The sequence below is a fragment of the Pelophylax lessonae genome (genome assembly GCF_965119305.1).
Source record: "Pelophylax lessonae genome assembly, chromosome: 10".
NCBI lineage: Eukaryota > Metazoa > Chordata > Amphibia > Anura > Ranidae > Pelophylax > Pelophylax lessonae.
In genome coordinates this window covers 240,447,354-240,463,777 of record NC_138777.1, presented here as the reverse complement: position 1 = coordinate 240,463,777, position 16,424 = coordinate 240,447,354, and the positions used below count along the sequence as shown (strand labels likewise).

At 49.0% G+C, this 16,424-nt stretch overlaps 1 protein-coding gene across 1 annotated transcript in view; it reads right to left on the bottom strand.

Annotated features, from left to right (window-relative positions):
* Positions 1-15,903, bottom strand: part of LOC309566040 (EP-cadherin-like) — a gene marked incomplete at both ends in the record, with an annotated part of 37,826 nt that extends 21,923 nt beyond the window's left edge. Inside the window, 6 exons of the mRNA XM_082271063.1 lie at positions 1,367-1,539; positions 1,989-2,133; positions 3,633-3,782; positions 10,177-10,320; positions 10,531-10,739; positions 15,831-15,903. Coding sequence (XP_082127189.1) covers positions 1,367-1,539; positions 1,989-2,133; positions 3,633-3,782; positions 10,177-10,320; positions 10,531-10,739; positions 15,831-15,903 — 894 coding nt within the window. The remainder of the gene's footprint in view (positions 1-1,366; positions 1,540-1,988; positions 2,134-3,632; positions 3,783-10,176; positions 10,321-10,530; positions 10,740-15,830) is intronic.
* Positions 15,904-16,424: the final 521 nt, after the last annotated feature.

Below are 16,424 nucleotides of genomic sequence, written 5' to 3'. Positions count from 1 at the left end.
AGTCAGCCTGCTTGCCACAGAGCAAGGGAAAGAGACAGCCCCTCTGGACAGCCACCACGGGCCCCCCCCTCTCTGGACAGCCACCACGGGCCCCCCCCTCTCTGGACAGCCACCACGGGCCCCCTGGACAGCCACCACGCCCCCCTTCTCCGGACAGCCACCACTGGGGGCCCCCCCCCTCTGGACAGCCACCACGGGGCCCCCCCCCCCCTCTGGACAGCCACCACGGGGCCCCCCCCCCCCTCTGGACAGCCACCACGGGGCCCCCCCCCCCCTCTGGACAGCCACCACGGGGCCCCCCCCCCCCTCTGGACAGCCACCACGGGCCCCCCCCTCTCTGGACAGCCACCACGGGCCCCCTGGACAGCCACCACGCCCCCCTTCTCCGGACAGCCACCACTGGGGCCCCCCCCCCTCTGGACAGCCACCACGGGGCCCCCCCCCCCTCTGGACAGCCACCACGGGGCCCCCCCCCTCTGGACAGCCACCACGGGGCCCCCCCCCTCTGGACAGCCACCACGGGGCCCCCCCCCCCTCTGGACAGCCACCACGGGGCCCCCCCCCCCCCTCTGGACAGCCACCACGGGGCCCCCCCCCCCCTCTGGACAGCCACCACGGACCCCTTCTCCAGACAGCCACCACGGGGCCCCCCCCCCTCTGGACAGCCACCACAGGGCCCCCCCCCTCTGGACAGCCACCACGGGGCCCCCCCCCTTCTGGACAGCCACCACGGGCCCCCCCCCTTCTGGACAGCCACCACGGGGCCCCCCCCTTCTGGTCAGCCACCACGGGGCCCCCCCCCCTCTGGACAGCCACCACGGGGCCCCCCCCCCCTCTGGACAGCCACCACGGGGCCCCCCCCCCCTCTGGACAGCCACCACGGGGCCCCCCCCCCCTCTGGACAGCCACCACGGGGCCCCCTGGACAGCCACCACGGGCCCCTTCTCCGGACAGCCACCAAGGCGCCCCCCCCCTCTGGACAGCCACCACGGGGCGCCCCCCCCCTCTGGACAGCCACCACGGGGCCCCCCCCCCCTCTGGACAGCCACCACGGGGCCCCCCCCCCCTCTGGACAGCCACCACGGGGCCCCCCCCCCCTCTGGACAGCCACCACGGGGCCCCCCCCCCTCTGGACAGCCACCACGGGGCCCCCCCCCCCCTCTGGACAGCCACCACGGGGCCCCCCCCCCTCTGGACAGCCACCACGGGGCCCCCCCCCCTCTGGACAGCCACCACGGGCCCCCCCCCCTCTGGACAGCCACCACGGGCCCCCCCCCTCTGGACAGCCACCACGGGCCCCCCCCCCCTCTGGACAGCCACCACGGGCCCCTTGTTCAATCTCACAAAAATACAGAGGAACTCTCACCTCTCTATCCAGTCCTGCTGCAATGACACTGATCAGCCCAGACACAGCATTGATGGTAAAAAGCCCCGCCATTGGCTCCTCAGGAGTTTGCTTTAGAATGGAATAGCCGAGTATAGCATTTGCTGTTGTGGGGTCATCATCATCAGTAGCCGTCACATTCATCACAGGGGTACCTTGTATAAAAAACACAAAGACACAACCTTAGAGTGACGGTCTCACCAAGAACGCAGCGCAGCTTCACTTTCGGAGCCTCAGCTTTTCCACCATTTATTCAGCTACTACAAGTTTCATTCACTTAGAAGTGTGAATTGGGGGCAAATCCCATTTATAAATGCCCCCCCCCCCCCCCCCGTGTGTCTCGCCTGAAAGACCTCTGCAGATCTGGAGAGACTTTAGAGATCTCCATACAGATTACCAGTCACAGACTAACCCATTGGGTTCCATAAGGTTTCACCAAACCGGCAATTCACATCTACAAATGGGATGGAAGACAAACATCTCTCCAGAACGGCTTCCATTCATCTTCAATAATCGGCCGATGTATCTTTACTTTATCAAGGTCTGCATAAAGCAAACTTACATCTTTAAACAGCATAACACTCATCAGGGAATGCCATCTCACCTGGCTGGACTCCTTCCCTCACAAACCCCTGGAATACTTGCTGAGTAAACTGGGGTTTGTTGTCATTCTGATCAATGACGTTGACCGTGATATCCATCGGTTCTTCCACCTGCTGGCCGCTCTCCGAGACCGCATGAGATTGCAGCTGCATCACAAAAAAAGCAAAAAAAGCAAAAAAGCGGTTACTCTGTGGGTGAAATCTCTACAATGGTGCCGTTCTATCAGAAATCCATACCCCCCATCAGAAATCCATAACCCCCCCATCAGAAATCCATACCCCCCCCCATCAGAAATCCATACCCCCCCCCCATCAGAAATCCATACCCCCCCCCATCAGAAATCCATACCCCCCATCAGAAATCCATACCCCCCATCAGAAATCCATACCCCCCATCAGAAATCCATACCCCCCATCAGAAATCCATACCCCCCATCAGAAATCCATACCCCCCATCAGAAATCCATACCCCCCATCAGAAATCCATACCCCCCATCAGAAATCCATACCCCCCATCAGAAATCCATACCCCCCATCAGAAATCCATACCCCCCCATCAGAAATCCATACCCGTCATTTCCGGTTCAGATCAGCTGTGGATTCGTCATGCATCAGCTGTAGCCGCGTCACACGTCCCAGAGCGCATGCGGGTTGGGCAGCGGGCAGGGAGATCTCTTATAACAAATAACTATCCAATCTCCATGCTGTACCGACCCGACAATGGGACAATCCGATCTCCATGCCAGACACTGCACCGACCCGACAATGGGACAATCCGATCTCCATGCCAGACACTGCACCGATCCTACAATGGACAATCAGATCTCCATGCCAGACACTGCACCGACCCCACAATGGACAATCCGATCTCCATGCCAGACACTGCACCGATCCTACAATGGACAATCCGATCTCCATGCCAGACACTGCACCGATCCTACAATGGACAATCCGATCTCCATGCCCCACACTGCACCGACCCGACAATGGGACAATCCAATCTTCATGCCCCACACTGCACCGATCCTACAATGGGACAATCCAATCTCCATGCCCCACACTGCACCGACCTGAAAATGGGACAATCCGACCTCCATGCCCCACACTGCACCGACCCCACAATGGACAATCCGACCTCCATGCCCCACACTGCACCGACCCGACAATGGGACAATCCGATCTCCATGCCCCACACTGCACCGATCCTACAATGGGACAATCCGATCTCCATGCCTCCCACTGCACCGACCCGACACTGGGACAATCCGATCTCCATGCCCGACACTGCACCGACCCGACAATGGGACAATATGCCCACTGTCCATTTGATGGCTATGTCCCATTGTCGGGTCGGTGCAGTGTGGGGCATGGAGATCGGATGGATATTTGTTATAAGAGATCTCTATGTCTGCTGCCCGACCCGTTGCCGTGCATGCGCACTAGGACGTGTGCCCGACCGTTGCGATATCAAATTTCCCTACCTATTGCGCGCATGCGCACTAGTACATGTGACGCGGCTACAGCTGATCTGAACTGGAAATGACGAGGGTATGGATTTCTGATGGGGTAGGGAGATCTGATAGAACACCGTATCAGTTCTCATATTGCATCAGTTCATATATTTTATTCCTCCATAGGACACTCACTTGGTAGCTGGCTAATTTCTCCCGGTCCAAGGCGGTATTCACCAGCATCCAGCCAGTCTCCTTCTCTATGGTGAACACACCCACTGGGGGAGTGTCTGCGCCCTGTCCGGTGATGCTGTAGAAAATCTTCACGTTTTTGTTTGACTTAATCTGTATGGAGGAAAAAAAATAAATTAAAACCACGATCAAACAAAAACATCTATCTATACAGCGCTATAAAGGCACCCTATAGCTCTATAAAGGCACCCTATAGCTCTATAAAGGCACCCTATAGCTCTATAAAGGCACCCTATAGCTCTATAAAGGCACCCTATAGCTCTATAAAGGCACCCTATAGCTCTATAAAGGCACCCTATAGCTCTATAAAGGCACCCTATAGCTCAGATTGTGGACAGAAACCCTTAATTGCAGCACTCTGATATATGGCAGACGCTCTACGCAACGCAAAGATATGTATCAATCCAAACGGCCGGAAACAATGGCAATTTATCATTCTTTTCCCCATCCAACTTAAAGCGGAGATCCGGCCTCAAAATCGAAGAAAAAAAAAAAAACACGATTTTGGGCCATCCGCTTGCTGAGGGTAACCTGAAAGAGAAATGGATAGTGCCGGGTTTTTGGTCACTTACCTTATTATAGAAGAAAATATACTCACCTTCCTTCCACTTCCTCCCTCTGCGGCCGTGGCCCGCTCCGTCACTTCCGGTTTGCGATGATTCCTGGGAGAGGAACGTCATCGCTCCCAGGGATCAATGCACTGCCCCCGCTCGTCAGTTCTGGTGCAGGTGCGGCATTTACTGCTAAACAGCTTCGGGGCATGCCCAGAATCTGTATAGGGATGCTGCGCCTGCACCGGAAGTGACGAGTGGGGCCGGCGCATTGTGGGACTCAGACGTCACAGAAGAGGACACAAGAGGGACGCTGAAGCATCAGCTGCCCACACCTGAGATGGCAGCGCTGGAGAAGATATTTTCAAGGTATTTCTTCTTACAGGTAAGTGCGACCCGGGACAGTTCAGAGGCATCCATTGTGGAATGTACCAACCCTGACTGTCCAGGGGGGGATTTTTAGCTCAAATTGACCCCTGAGGCCAGAACTCCGCTTTATTCAAGTGAGAATATTGTAGAAGTAGAAGTGGGATCTCATGCAACATAAAATTTTTGTAGCCCAAACCAAAAAATTGGTGCAAAGCGCCCATCTCCTGCACTCAAAGAGGTGATCATCTAACCACACATGTGGCTACCAAGGACCTTCTACTGGGCTTTTCTTGGATGCTTCGGCCTTGCAGCCCCTTTTCAAGACCAGGGTAGTCTAAAGGCAAACACACACAAGGGTGCACCGGCCTAGTGCATTATCCTTTAAAGGTTTTATTGGATAAAAAGGTATAAAAATAGATTCTTGGTATAAGCATATCAAATGGATTTAGCGACATCCGCATCAGAACCAAAGGGTGTACCCCGTCCTCAGACGCTAAAATGCTTATCCTCCCGGAGGCTCTGAGGAAGAGGCTAAGCCTCGAAACGCGCAAGCATTTTTTAGCTTGGACGATAAACCCTTTGGTTCTGATGTGGATGACACTATATCCATTTGATATGCTTATACCAAGAATTTATTTTTATACATAAGAAATGGAACTACCCAACAGGGTGCCATCATCCAAATAATAACATTGAGGAAAAAATGAGGAATGCTTGGTTGGAAAAAACCAAACCATCCTTCCGCAGAAAACGTGGACACATCGTAGAATGAACTAACGCGATTCAAAATTTCTTAACAATTATACATTATTACATAGAAAATGTTATAGTGATGGGAAAAAACCATTAAAACAAAAAAAAAAAAAAGAAACAGACACTAAAAACAATATCCAAAATAGTCCGTTTCAACGAACACATTTTGGTTTAAGACCATTTTGGATATTGTTTTTAGTGCGTTTCTTTTTTGTTGTATGTTTTTTGAGTGAGGGTTGTTTTCCAGTCACTATTTAACATTTTCCATGTAATAAAAATTAATTTTTCGCTATGAACGTGCGCGGCGGGCGACCCGACAGTCGGTGTGCTCTTTCCACAACAAATGTTGGCGACAGCGACTCCCTACCATAGGTCTGAATGAGGAGCTGTTCCAGATAATACGAGGGGTCCGAGCCCTCCACTCCTCCTGGTAACCCTATGAACCGCAGGTTGCAGCGGCGCAGCCTGTTTTCCAGATCATCCTGCTTTTGTAGAATCTGTTGAACTTGCTGCTGGAGATGATCAGTGGAGTGCTGGAGTGGGGGGAGGGAGTCCTCCACGCTGCTGATCCTGTTCTCAGCCTCAGTCACCCTGTCCCGCAGCTGTCTCATGTCCTGTGATCAGGGAGATGTCGACCTTTACCTCATCGATTTTAGTGGTTAGGGTCGCCTGGCATGCTGATATGGCTTCCAGCACCGCTGCAGTGTCTGCACCCGCCGCCGCTCCGGCGTCTGGAGGTGGCTCTGCGCCATCTTGGGAGGCGGCCTCCCTGTCCTGGCGGCAGAATTTATTGAGTTTGGCGGCTGCCTCGGGCGATTTTTTTGGCGGGGACTTTTTTGGCAGGGACATAGAAGGATAGGCTCCGGAGTGTCTTGGGGAGCAGCGGGTCTCAGTGAGAAATCGCAGGGAGACAGGATGGGTGATGTAGGATACGAATCCGGTGGAGCTCCAGCTACTCACATCCAATCTCATGCCGTGCCAGGCAACCCCCCCCCCACCAAAAAAATGTATAATTTAAGAAATTTTGAGTGGCGTTCGTTCATTCTACGATGTGCCTTCGAAAGTCCACGTCTTGCAGAAGGATGGTTTGGTTTTCTCCAACCAAGCATTTCTCATTTTTTCTTCACTGTATTTTTCTACCTTTTATCCAATAAAACCTTTATAGAGGATAATGAACCAGGCCGGTGCGCCCTTGTGTTTGTTCTTTGATCAAAGTTTTTCTAATACAAGATGTCAACTGGACGAGGTCAGTTTGGGCCATAGTGCTGCAAATACTGCCTGAGTCCAAAGTCCAAGGCATAGAGGGGAAAGAGTTTGGACAGGCAGTGTAGGGATGGGTTGGATGCAGGGTGGGGGAGGGCATTAAGACCACCAAGGTGCCCAGTTTCTCCTCACACCAAATCTTCTCAAGGGGGCACCAGGCAGCAACAGAAACCAAACCAGTCACAAGCGGAGGAAGTTCTACGTCTCCATCCTAAATATCAGACAGAACCAAAAAATTGTGTAGCCGAGGACCTAAGGCATTCGTAAATCCTTTCAATATCACACAAATCTATATTAAAAATTATACAAAAACCACATGGAAAACCATGGCCATCTATTTCAGCAGAATACATGCATACATACTATACGTGGGTTGACAAAAGCTGATAGAAACGCATGGAGTTTACATGTGGCATGTTCTAACATTCATCGTCTACGTCAGAAGAACGCCTTACTTTGTACAGCCGTGGCCAAAACTTGAGAATGACAATTGTCACAAAGTCGCTGCTTCAGTATTTGTAGATCTTTGTGTCAGATGTTACCATGGGATACTGAAGTAGATTTACAAGCATTAATAAGTGTCAGAGGCTTTTATTGACAATGACATGAGGTTTATACAAAGTCAATCTTTCTTCTTTTCTACTTTTTCCTGACCTCTGCAATTCTCCCCAGCATGGTGTCACTCAACTTCAGAGCCACACCCTGACTGATGGCCGCCCCCCATCCTTCCATCAATGCTTGGAGTTTGTCAGAATTTGTGGGTTTCTGATGACCCGCCTCTTGAAGATTGACCACAAGTTCTCAAAGGGAAATAAGGTCCGCAGAGTTTGACCATGGACCCAAAAGTTCCATTAATGTTCCCCAATGTTTGGCCTTATGGCAAGGAGCTCCATGCTGGAGAAGGCTTTGTTCCTCACCAAACCGTTCTTGGATGGTTGGGAGAAGTTGCTCTCGAAGGAGGTTTCTGTACCATTCTTTATTCATGGCAAATTGTGAGTGAGCCCCTCCCTTGGCTGAGAAGCCCCTCCCCCCACGCATGAATGGTCTCAGGATGCATCACACAGGACTGATGGTAGCGCTCACCTTTTCTTCTCCGGATGCCCCATTTTCTATTCTTTCCCATGTGTTTTTCTATCCCTTCCCTCTTTTTCCCCACCTCTTATTCCCCCCCTTTTTTTTTTATTTCCTTGGCATGTGTTGTGGAGTCCCTGCTGGGTGGTGCACACATACATCTTTTTATACATACTATACTTCTAATTTGTCCATTTCATCAGCCTACTATAGTGTCTCCCATGTCCGCCGGGGAGAGATATTCTGGTGGTCGGGCCATTGGACTGATCTACGGTGGCCTTCAGCTTCAGGTGAGGCAGCTCCTCCCACTTAATTCATCTGTCCTCATTTTATCTGGAGACTTGTGACACCAATTCATTTATCAGAATATGCGTACTGCTTAAATATATCTTCCTGAAGAAGCGGTATATACCGCGAAACATGTCGAGGAACATAAGCCTGGATTTCTGAAAATCCCTTTTAGGATAATCACATGTTGAATTTGTCTGTCAATTTATCTGTATTTTTGTAGCACAATTGTTTGTCTCCTTGGTGCTATGATTTTAATATTTTGAATAAAATATATTGATTTTTTATTTGGTTGTATCCATCACTATGGGACCCTTAAAGTCCTAATTCCTTGCTTTCCCCCTCCCCCTTGGACCTTTCTGGGGAGGTTAGGGCCTTGTTATCCCCTTTCCCTTGATAATATGCCCCAAACAATGGAAAAGGAGATTCAGAGAAAAGGAGATTCAGAGAAAAGGAGAGATTCAGAGAAAAGGAGAGATTCAGAGAAAAGGAGAGATTCAGAGAAAAGGAGAGATTCAGAGAAAAGGAGAGATTCAGAGAAAAGGAGAGATTCAGAGAAAAGGAGAGATTCAGAGAAAAGGAGAGATTCAGAGAAAAGGAGAGATTCAGAGAAAAGGAGAGATTCAGAGAAAAAGGAGATTCAGAGAAAAAGGAGATTCAGAGAAAAGGACTCCCCCCCCCCCCCCCCCAGTCTTCAGCAGTCCAATCCCTGGACCTTCTGCAGAATATCAGTCTGTCCCGGATGTGTATATTGTCATTCTCAAAACTTTTGACCACGGCTTTAGTTAAGAGAAATCCCGTATACAATATGGGTATACATCCACTAAAAAAAGATCTTTGATGTGGACCATTTCCATAGGGACACAAAGGCGCAAACAAAGTATAATCAGAAAAGCCACCAAGCCATTGTCAATATTTGTCCAAATAAAGGAGAAAACGAGAACAATTTGGTGTTGGCAATGGGATCATTATATGTAAATATACCGGCCGGGGGAGATTCGTTCGCACTCTCTCCTTTAATTGGACTTCTATTTATGGAAATTTGCTCGGTGGTTTTTCTGGTGCCCCTTGTGCTAGGATTTGGTGATTTTTGGATCCATGTTGCTCCTGTATGTCCCTATGGAAATGATTTACATCAACCCTGGATGTATACATGCATTGATTTTAAGGATTTTGCTAAACTTCACGTAACATCTTGTTCACATGTTCTCCTGAAGACAAAATTAATGTTAGAAACGTGTTGGCTTGCATGTGGAATGTTCTACTGATTTAGGTCAACCCATGTAGAAGATGTGAGCTTTCTACTGAAATAGATGGACATGTTAACATGTTTTTTTGTACCAAAACAATTCAGTACGTATTTGTGCGGTACCAGAATTATTGATTGAAGTATTTAATATGCCCGAAAAACATACATAGTTACATAGTAGGTGAGGGTGAAGACAACAGTCCATCCAGTTCCCCCTGTGTAGGTGTGTGTGGCTGTAATCATCTCTCATACCCCTGAATGTTCTGATCCTTGAGATGCAAGTCTAAGAGTCTCCCATACTTCCCGCAGAAACCACCTCTTGTGGTAGAGAATTCCACAATCTTGTAGCCCTCACAGTAAAGAACCCCCCTGCGTTGCCTGAGGTTAAAACGCTTCTCCTCTAATCGCATTGTATGCCCTCGAGTCCTCATGCAATCCTTGCGACTGAATAGCTTTTTTTCTATGCTGAGATCACCATTGAGATATTTGTAAATTGCTATCATGTCCCCCCTCAGGCGTCTCTTCTCCAGGGAGAATAAATCAAGCGATTGCAGATGCTCTTCATAATCAAGGTCCTCCAATCCCCTAATTAGTTTAATTGCCCTTCTCTGGACTCTCTCCAGCTCCAACACATCCCTCCTGAGGACTGGTGACCAGAACTGGACAGAAAACGTCATTGGCTACACAATTTATATGATGGCTAGGAGCCAAACCAGGTTGTAGCTTTAGATACAAATTTATAAAACTCCAAAAAGGGTGGAACTGGTTTGGTCAGGTAGAACCATCCCCCACAACATTTTAGGTGTACCCCATGATGAATGATAAAAAAAAAAAAAAAAAAAAAAAAAAAAAGGAAAAAAAGATCAAAGAAGCGCTGGGGAAATTCTGAAGGATACTTCATAGCCTTAGCAACCTCAACTTTAACAAGTAGCTTGACACTTACCTGTACCAGGCGCTTTGGGAAGGTCCCCCTGGCGTTTTCAGACACCAGGATGGGTGGAACGACCCAATCCCTTTTCCTTCTCTTCAGGCCGGCCGGCTTCTCCGGGAAGATGAGCAATGGGTGTCGGCCCTTCCGATGGCTTTTCTGTGCAAAGAGTTAATTGTGAAAACTCCAGTATAGAAACCACCCCCCCCCCCCCACCCTGTATAAACCCTGCAGATACATTGGCGCCACCATGTTAGAGGAAGCACCGCAACATTACTGCAGCATTCTTAGCACCCCCTGCTGCCCGTTACCTGGAAAGTACAAAATGTAAGTGCCGGAACACCAATGCCGCCCAAAGCCAATAAATACCTCTTTAGGTTTCTGAAGCCTCTTTATAGTGACAATTGTGGAATATTTATTTCCCTGGGCGTCCCATGTTGTGGCCGGGAACTTTATTTCGTGTCCATGAAGCTTAACGTGTCGTTTTGGGATCAGACTGCCATCCTCCGTCACCAAAAATCGAGGGTCTCCCACATCGTATCTGCTGTGCTTCTGCGCTGCGCAGTCCCCGAAATTCACTGCAAGAAAAAAGTGCAAATTCAGCCTAAATTGTGCAAAATTCACGCAAGCGTAGAAAGTGGCTCCAAACTGGTTCAGACCTCCAATAACCAAGGAACCAACAGAACTGGCAAATAACCAGCATGCTTTACTGGATATACAGAAATATACAATAATATACTGGTTTTATGGTTGTGGTAACTTCACAAGCAAAAACATTCTAATCCTAAAACCATCAACGGATCCCGATGACAAATTCCTATAAAGTGCGATAATTTAGATTAACATTCATTTATCATACCAAAGACGCCAGACTTTCTACATCATATAAAGGTTGTGAAACAGAAAACCTAAAATGGGGGGGGGGGGGGGTCAAAGTTTTAATTCAATGTTTCTAATCGGACTGCAAAAAATTGTTGGGAACTAAAAGTCCCCGAAATTCTGTATTCGAATGCAAAACCGGCTCCACGATCACCAATAAACACAGCTTGGGCCGTGTATTGCGGATAGACCAATAGGGGAACAGCCAGCGTAAGGCATGCGTCCCGAGTACAGAATAATGATAACTACGCACCGATCTACTATGGCACCTCATACATTAACCCCACAGGGACCTGGGCATTGATGAACTACATTAACCACTTCCATACCGGGCCAACTCTGGCACTCCGCTTCTACATGCAAAAATCATTTTTTGCTAGAAAATTTACACAACCCCCAAATTATTAAATTGTGTATATATATATATATATATATATATATATATATATATATATATATATATATATATATATATATATATATATACATACACATACACATACACATACACACACACATACATATACACACACACATATATACATACACACAAACACATTCGGAGACCTTCGGGAATAAAATGGCGGTCGTCACAAATTTTTATGACGCATGGTACTTGTGCAGCAATTTTTCTAACTTTTGTGTGGGGCCCAAGTTAGCCCAATTTTTTTGTATATTGTGAAAAGATGTTATGCAGAGTAAATGGATACCCAACAAGTCACACTTTAAAATTACGCACCCTCGTGGAATGGCGCCTAAAAATCTCCATAGGCAACGCTTGACATTTTTTTTTACAGGTTACCAGCTCAAGTTACAGAGGAGGTCTAGGGCTAGAATTATCGCTCTAACATTCGCGGTGATACCTCATGTGTGGATTGAAGGCAGTGTACATATGCGGTCGCTTCTGTGTGCAAGCAACATGGGAATAGGGACACTTTCGATATAATATTTTTCCGCCCCCCCCCCCCCCCCCCCCAACACTATCTCTTTAAATTTTTGATCACTTTTATTCCTAGGATTCCATAAAAATAGAACATGACCGGTCCTTTTTATGGAGCGATGTGGGGCCTACAAGACTCCACATCTCTCCTCTAGGCTGGAGAGCCTGAGAGATGGAAGAAACGCCGCCCCCCCCCCCCCCCACACACACACGGCAGCATTTACAACTGCCAGGTCGGATGTGACATACTGATGCACCCAACCCCCGAGATGCACCCAACCCCCGAGAATGCCAGGGACCATCTGGACCTCAGTATTCTCTATGGTGAACTGGCGGATTCCTTCGCTTGCTTGCAGTTCGCATGTAGAAGCACCAGAGGGCAGCGCGGGGGGGGGGGGGGGGGGGTTAGGGGTCAGAGGGTGAGATCCAGGAGAATAGAGTTGCACTGATACAATTTTTCTTAATCGGCAAGTACAAATACCGATACTTTGCGGTGCGATTTGCATCAATACTACAAAATTGGCACAAAATCGCACTGCAAAGAATCGCATGCAATGTGTGTATAGAAGCGCCATCTAGTGGGCAGTTCAGAACTTCAGTTCAGCAGAGGGAGCGCTCTTCTGGTAAGTAGGTAGAGACAGATTAGAAGTTCAAAAGCAGCAATCCATTATTGGAAATCTGAAGGGACTGATGACATTCGGTAAATGTACACAACCATTGTTATGGATGATATGTTTCTTTAAATGCAACTCTATGGTGCATCTCTGTTGTACTACTTCCTGTGTTGGGTTTCCTTTTCCTGTTGGTTTACTTCAGTAAAGCATGGCTTCTGTACAGTAATGGCTTGTGCTGTCTCCTTCCATATATCACATCAAACCACCATCTCCCTGTATGGGCTTGTGATCCAGGTTGAGGCACTGACTCCTGGGTTCCGTAGCCGACTCTGCTGAGCCTGGTGGAAGGAATGGCTGGCTCTAACCCTGGAGCCCCGGGGGGGGGGGGGGGGGGGGGCATCGAGCCAAATGGATGCTGAATCTATGGACAGAGCCAGCGCAACCAGAAATGAAAGCTGCCACCGGAGCTGGTGACTGCCGCCCAGGAGAAATGCCAGGAGTGGGCGGAATTGCTCCACTCTGGAGACCGTATTGAGCGGGCAACCAATGAGGCGTCCATCGATCGGGAAGTTTGAGGAGCATTTGAGCGAGTACCGATACTCAATGCCAGCGATCGGCACCAATACCAGTACATCCCTACTAGAGAACATTGTAGAATAGAGAGGCCATATAAATGCATTATACACAAGCCCAGTGGACAGGATCCATGGAGGTCTCTTTAGAAGGGTGTCCAGCACTCTCAGCCAATAAGAGCGTCTCAATGCTGCTCCTCTATCAGGAGATCACACAATGATACCAGCTTGGCTGCCATCCATCTTCTGAGCTGGTGACAGGAAATGAGTTCCGTGGGATCAGTGACACATTGTATGACACATTGTATGGCAGGAAGACGCAAGGTGTGAAGGATCTCATAAAAGGTCTTCAACATACCAGTGTGACGACTTCACCTCCGGGAACAGAGAGGTCCCAGACCGGACAACTACAAGACCATGAGATGAATGTCTGCTAACCGGAAGAAAAATGGGGAAGAAGAAGCGTGAGAAATACGGAGTTCATGTTTTACAATCACCAGAATAACTCAACGGTCACCAAACAGATTTGTAAATTGGCCACAGCCGGGTTTTAGATTATTAACACATAAGGCTAAACACACGAAACTGGTCTCTGCCCCAACCAGTTCTAGAAAAGAAAAACCCTTTAGAACCGGGGGCTCCAATCTTTCCAAAGGGCCAGTTTACTATCCTTCCGACTTCAGGGGGGCCGGAGTTTGCCCTTGTGGGGTCAGCAGATGTAACCAATGCCCCATCATTGGTATTAGTGGGAGAAGTGCCCCATTTCCAGGGTGGTTTTAAAGGAGCATTTAAATTAAGGTTGATTTAAATTAAAATAAAAAAAAAAAAAAAAAAAAAAAAAACTTTACTAGGGATTGAACAGGATTTAAATCCAATCCACCCTGCCCATCGCTGATGTCAGATTGAAGAATAGTGCCCCATATCTGTTGGAGAAAGTACCCCATAATTGGGGTCGAGGGAAGAATTGTGCCCCAAGGGAAGGATAAAGGCAAGCAAAAAAGGGCCACATTTGGCTTCAAAACAATTCATATACCAGCATTTACTGCCATGCATGTCTGACAAGATACGGCTTGCCGGGACTTCAAGGACAGAATGGACCGTCAATGATAGCAAAAAATAGGTCCCAGGAGGACAAGCAATCGATAAGTTCATTTTGGACCCACAGACTGCAAGAGAGAGTTCTGGAACTGGTGTATTGCTACACAAGATGGAAGCTGAACCCCATTTGGCTGCCATGTGAAGTCATTCACTGCAGATGCAACGGATGTTGGGGGAAAGCCAAAGTCCCACAACCTTGCACAGACAAGAACAGATCTGAAAGGATGAAGAAGATTTTAAAAAGAAAAAACTGAAGGAAGGAGTCTTGCCCTCAGCAGTCGAGTGTTCCCGGGCTCAGGAGCCGAGCGTTCCCGGGCTCAGGAGCCGAGCGTTCCCGGGCTCAGGAGCCGAGCGTTCCCGGGCTCAGGAGCCGAGCGTTCCCGGGCTCAGGAGCCGAGCGTTCCCGGGCTCAGGAGCCGAGCGTTCCCGGGCTCAGGAGCCGAGCGTTCCCGGGCTCAGGAGCCGAGCGTTCCCGGGATTATATTGGAGCAGTGCAGCTTACAGCCCCTAAATTCAGTGACATCTGAGTCCTCCTAACACAGGTGGAAGGTTCTGGAATCCAAGTGCAGAACTGCAACATAAACCCGAGAGGCCAGTGCAGACATGAACTGCCTGGAGGGCCAAGCTGCAGAAAATTAGAAGCTCCGTTTACCCCGGGGAGATCAGCGCTGACATCAGAATTGTATAATCTTGTAGAGCGATCGAAGCGCTGCCAGCTGGGGTGGCAGAAAAGTCCAAAGCGCAGAGCAGGCAGCTGGCAAACCTGAAAATCTCAGCTGTCTACACAGGAACATGGCATGGGAAATTGTGGAGACAAAACCAGAGGGCTACAGGTTCTACAAGTTACGGCACATAGGATGCTAGACTGGTTTTACACGGCTATACGGGGGGGGGGGGGGGGGGGTGTGAAAGGGGAAACAAGATTTAGATAGAAAAGATGAACGAGTCTTTTATATTACACCATGCAGTCAAGGGGACCCAAGTTATCACAGTACAGCTTTAAATATTGTAAATCAAAGTTCTGGGTTGTGTGCAAACCCCACCACCATACTTGGCCGACCCCCCCCCCTCCGAAGCTTGGCCAAAACACCATGCCCTGTCCTGTTGCTAGATGCCAATCCTAGCACAGCAGGAAGAAGCATTCTTGGTCAAACCCAAGTGGCATCAGTAGGGTGGACAAAGATAAAATGAAAGCACATTGATACTCCGCACCCCCAGATCAGACAGGCTAGATCCAGCCTTGGTCAAACCCCCCCCCCCCCCTACACAATGCACTGCCTCCCTCTCGCAGTATCGCCAAGCTCATCTGCCGGCCCAGAAGCAGAGAGATTGCACTGCAGACACATGGGGGGTTTGAACCAAACGCTCACTTCTGTGGTGCTGAGGACGAGTGTCCTACCGAACATCCCAGCTACAGGACAAGGCAAAGCAAGGCCAGTCTTCAGATAACCTGCACATGGCCTATGGGTATGGCTTTTTAACCAAGCGCAATTTTTTCTAAGCTGCAAAGGGCTTGGGCACCCTTGGGCCCGCTGACCACAGTGTATTTTGAAAAGGCAAACTTACCTTTTAAGGCCAAATACCTGAGTAGATTCCTATTGTCCTGCAGAGGAGAACATCGCTTGCCTTTAGTGAACATCTAAAACCAGCTTCAGTTTATGGACTGCTGGAGAAAAACTACAATACCTGGATGAAGCCCTCAAACCCAAAGCGCAGTCAGTCCTGGTGGAGCTCCGTTTTATGTGCATCACCTGTTTGGTTGCTTGGTGGACATTTTTTTTTAAGCCTGTGTTGTCCACTTCATCTCAGCCTGAACCTACACTGCCAATGGACCTTCCTCTATGCCCATAGGAGGACATATATTACAATGGACCTTCCTCTATGACCATAGGAGGACATATATTACAATGGACCTTCCTCTATGACCATAGGAGGACATATATTACAATGGACCTTCCTCTATGACCATAGGAGGACATATATTACAATGGACCTTCCTCTATGAAGATAGGAGGACATATATATCCTCCTATGGGCATAGAGGAAGGTCCATTGTAATATATTATACCATCACTGCAAGGATCTGGGATGGGAAGACCGAACTGTATTTCTGTATATTGGTGTCGAGCAGGAGAGGGGGGGGGGGGGGATCCAAAACAA